The 2850-nt window shown below is 53.4% G+C and overlaps 2 protein-coding genes across 2 annotated transcripts in view; one reads left to right on the forward strand and one right to left on the reverse strand.

Moving 5' to 3' along the window:
- Window positions 1-445, reverse strand: part of Noa1 (nitric oxide associated 1) — a 15092-nt gene extending 14647 nt beyond the window's left edge. Inside the window, exon 1 of the mRNA XM_013008929.1 lies at window positions 8-445. Coding sequence (XP_012864383.1) covers window positions 8-434 — 427 coding nt within the window. The 5' untranslated portion in view covers window positions 435-445. The remainder of the gene's footprint in view (window positions 1-7) is intronic.
- Window positions 446-1147: 702 nt separating this feature from the next.
- The window catches only part of Polr2b (polymerase (RNA) II (DNA directed) polypeptide B, 140kDa), a 40995-nt gene continuing 39292 nt past the window's right edge, over window positions 1148-2850 (forward strand). Inside the window, exon 1 of the mRNA XM_013008931.1 lies at window positions 1148-1305. Coding sequence (XP_012864385.1) covers window positions 1148-1305 — 158 coding nt within the window. The remainder of the gene's footprint in view (window positions 1306-2850) is intronic.

A 2850-nucleotide genomic window follows, 5' to 3' on the forward strand; every position in this document is an offset into this window, starting at 1 on the left:
CCGCAGCCCGAGCAGTACAGGCCGCTGGGCGGCACCGTCCGGGCCGGAGCTTCCGGCCCCGGGTGCGCACGGCGGCCGACGCGGAGCTGGCGCTGAAGCCGCTCTTCCCGCCGCCGCAGTCGCTGTCGCTCCTCTTCCTCCAGTCGCTGCTGCAGCTCTCGCAGCTCCTCCTCCGGGGTCGGCGCGGACGCCGGCTCCACCACATACTCGGGGAACAGGAAACGCTCCTCGGTGCCCAAGCCTCCTGGGGAGTCTTCACAGGCCGTGGGGGCAGGAGGAAGCCCGCGGCCCGGGAAGGACTGGCGCTGGGACGAGGAGGCGGCCGCGCACCTCCTTTCTGGGAGGGGACCCGCAAGGGTCGGGCGCGCCGCCGCGGGCGCCGACACCCGCACCAGGCCGCAGAGCAGCCTTCGCGTTAGGAGCGCCGGCAGCATGGGGACGGCGCAGGGCCGGTCGGCGCGTGCGCACGTGAGCGGCAGTCGGCGCGTGCGCACGGGCCGCCCGGATGAGTCTAGGGATACCTGGGGACCGCCAATTGTATCTGTCTCCCGAGAGTCATTTGGAATTCTCGCGATGAAATCCCTTACCTTAACCTAAGACGACGGGGACCTAGACATAACTAGCTCGGTAGTGGGTGTTTTTTTCCCCCACCCGTAGGCTCCGTCAGCACCCCATGAAGTTGCTCTTAAAAAAGTCACACTTTAAAGTTTTTGGTCTTTCTCAGAGCGAAAAATAAAGGCATTAGGTGCCACTAGTTCACGGCCACAGCGAAATCTTTCGGTAATAAACGTGCTCAGGTGTTTTCCAGGTGTCATCATTTGTGCAACAACCACACTGAACAGCAGACCAAACTCTCACTGGCTGGCCCAAGCCGGAGGCAACCCCTGAGTTTGCGCATGCGTCACTCGAAGGCCGGCGCTAATCCTCCCGCCCCACCCCTGGCGCCGCCTCACCCTCTCACCGCGCCACCTTTTGCGCAGGCGCGGATTTCACGTCGGCTTAAGAAGGCGGGACCTTCGGTGTAGCCGCGGAGGATTTTGGGGACGTCGGAAACGGAAGTCACGTCGTCTCCGGCTTCGGCTTCCGGAGGTGGTGTGTGCCTTTCTCTCTGTGCTTTCTCGAGTTTGGCGCCTCAGAACCCGTCAACATGTATGACGCGGACGAGGGTAGGTGTCCCCTGCGAGACACCCGTGTGCTGACCCACCTCAGCGGGGAAGCCGAGGGGTCCGGGGTGGGTGGAGGGTCTGCGGCCCGCCTCCCCAGCCCGCAGCCGCGGGACCCCCGCCCGAGCCGGGCCCGAGCCAGGCGGGGTTTTCTGAGAGGAGGTTGTCGGGAACGCCAATCTGGTGGATTCTCGTTCTGCTACCTCTGAGTTCACCCGACGGCCTGGAGATAGCGTGTGGAACCTAAATGGCTTCTGTTCGGACCGTCTGAAGTGAAGGAGCCCTTTTACTTCCCCTAGGGCCACAGTCCATTTATTGTTGACTAGCATCAATTTTGTGCCAAACCTTGTGCGAGACTGTAAATACACTGGGACAAAGTGTGTTGAGGTCGGGTTTTAGTATTCCCGTTATCCTGACTTCAGCCTTGACAGGTGGCCTTTAAACTTTCCATCCTCACAAGATGAGACAATTCGAGCTTGTATTTGAGCTAACAGGGCTACTGTGTCTGTTTTATTTTTCCTATATAGAATTCATGTCCTTTGTACTTTCTTGTTGTATTCCTTTTAAAGATCGCTATTTTTTCTGATCACCCTTTACAGTTTTTCGTATTCTGGCTACCTCATGGAGAAAATAGAAGCAAATCTTAAGCTTTTAAAAGGCTGCTTTAACACCTCAGTCTTTTTTTTCTAGAGGTTAAGTTCGTTATATTCTCTTTCCCTTTTAGCAACTATCTCAGCGGAGTAAAAAAATAATAGCTTTTAATAGCTTTACTTTTTTATTATAAAGATGATGAACAGAGGGGTCACAGTTACATAAGTCAGGTAAAGAGTACATTTCTTTTTGGACAATGTCACACCTTCCCTCACACTCTCTGGGTTTTTCCCTCTTATCCCAACACAAGTTGTATAATTCATTTTCAACATAGTGTCTGTTGAATACCATTGCTGCATTTGTTTGCCCTTTGACCCTCCATTTCTGTGCCTCCCCTTACCCTTCCAAAGACATAAACGAACAGGACAAAAAGAAAATGAAAATAGCAACAAGGCAAAAGCCTCTTGTTTCTGTTTACTGGAGTTCACGTCAATAAATATTATTTTGTATGATCAGAGACACATAGGCATTGTGCCTTTGTGTTTTTGTTGTTGTTTTGTCAGCTGTGGGGCTTGAACTCAAAGCTAGAGCTCTTCTTTCTTTTTTTTTTTTTTGGGTGGGTTGTGGGGCTTGAACTCTGGGCCTGGGTGCTGTCCCTCAGCTCTTCAGCTCAAGGCTAGTGCTCTACCACTTGAGCCACTGCTCCACTTTTGGTTTTCTGAGTGGTTTATTGGAGATAAGAATCTCACATAGTTTCCTGCTGGGGCTGGCTTTGAACCCTGATCCTCAGATCTCAGCCTCCTGAGTAGCTAGGATTACAGGTGTGAGCACCAGTGCCTTTGTGTTCTAATATTTTTTAAAGTTTTTATTTATTTTTTAAATAAGCTTTTTTTCGGGGGGGGGTGGGGATCCAGTCGTGGGGCCTGAACTCTGCGCCTGGGCGCTGTCCCTCAGCTCTTCAGCTCAGGGTTAGTGCTCTACCACTTGAGCCACAGCGCCACTTCCGGCTTTTTTCTTTTTGCTTATGTGGTGCTGAGGAATCGAACCGAGGGCCTCATGCATGCAAGGCAAGCGCTCTACCACTGAGCCACCTTCC

Source organism: Dipodomys ordii, unplaced genomic scaffold (genome assembly GCF_000151885.1).
Source record: "Dipodomys ordii isolate 6190 unplaced genomic scaffold, Dord_2.0 Scaffold8, whole genome shotgun sequence".
Lineage (NCBI taxonomy): Eukaryota > Metazoa > Chordata > Mammalia > Rodentia > Heteromyidae > Dipodomys > Dipodomys ordii.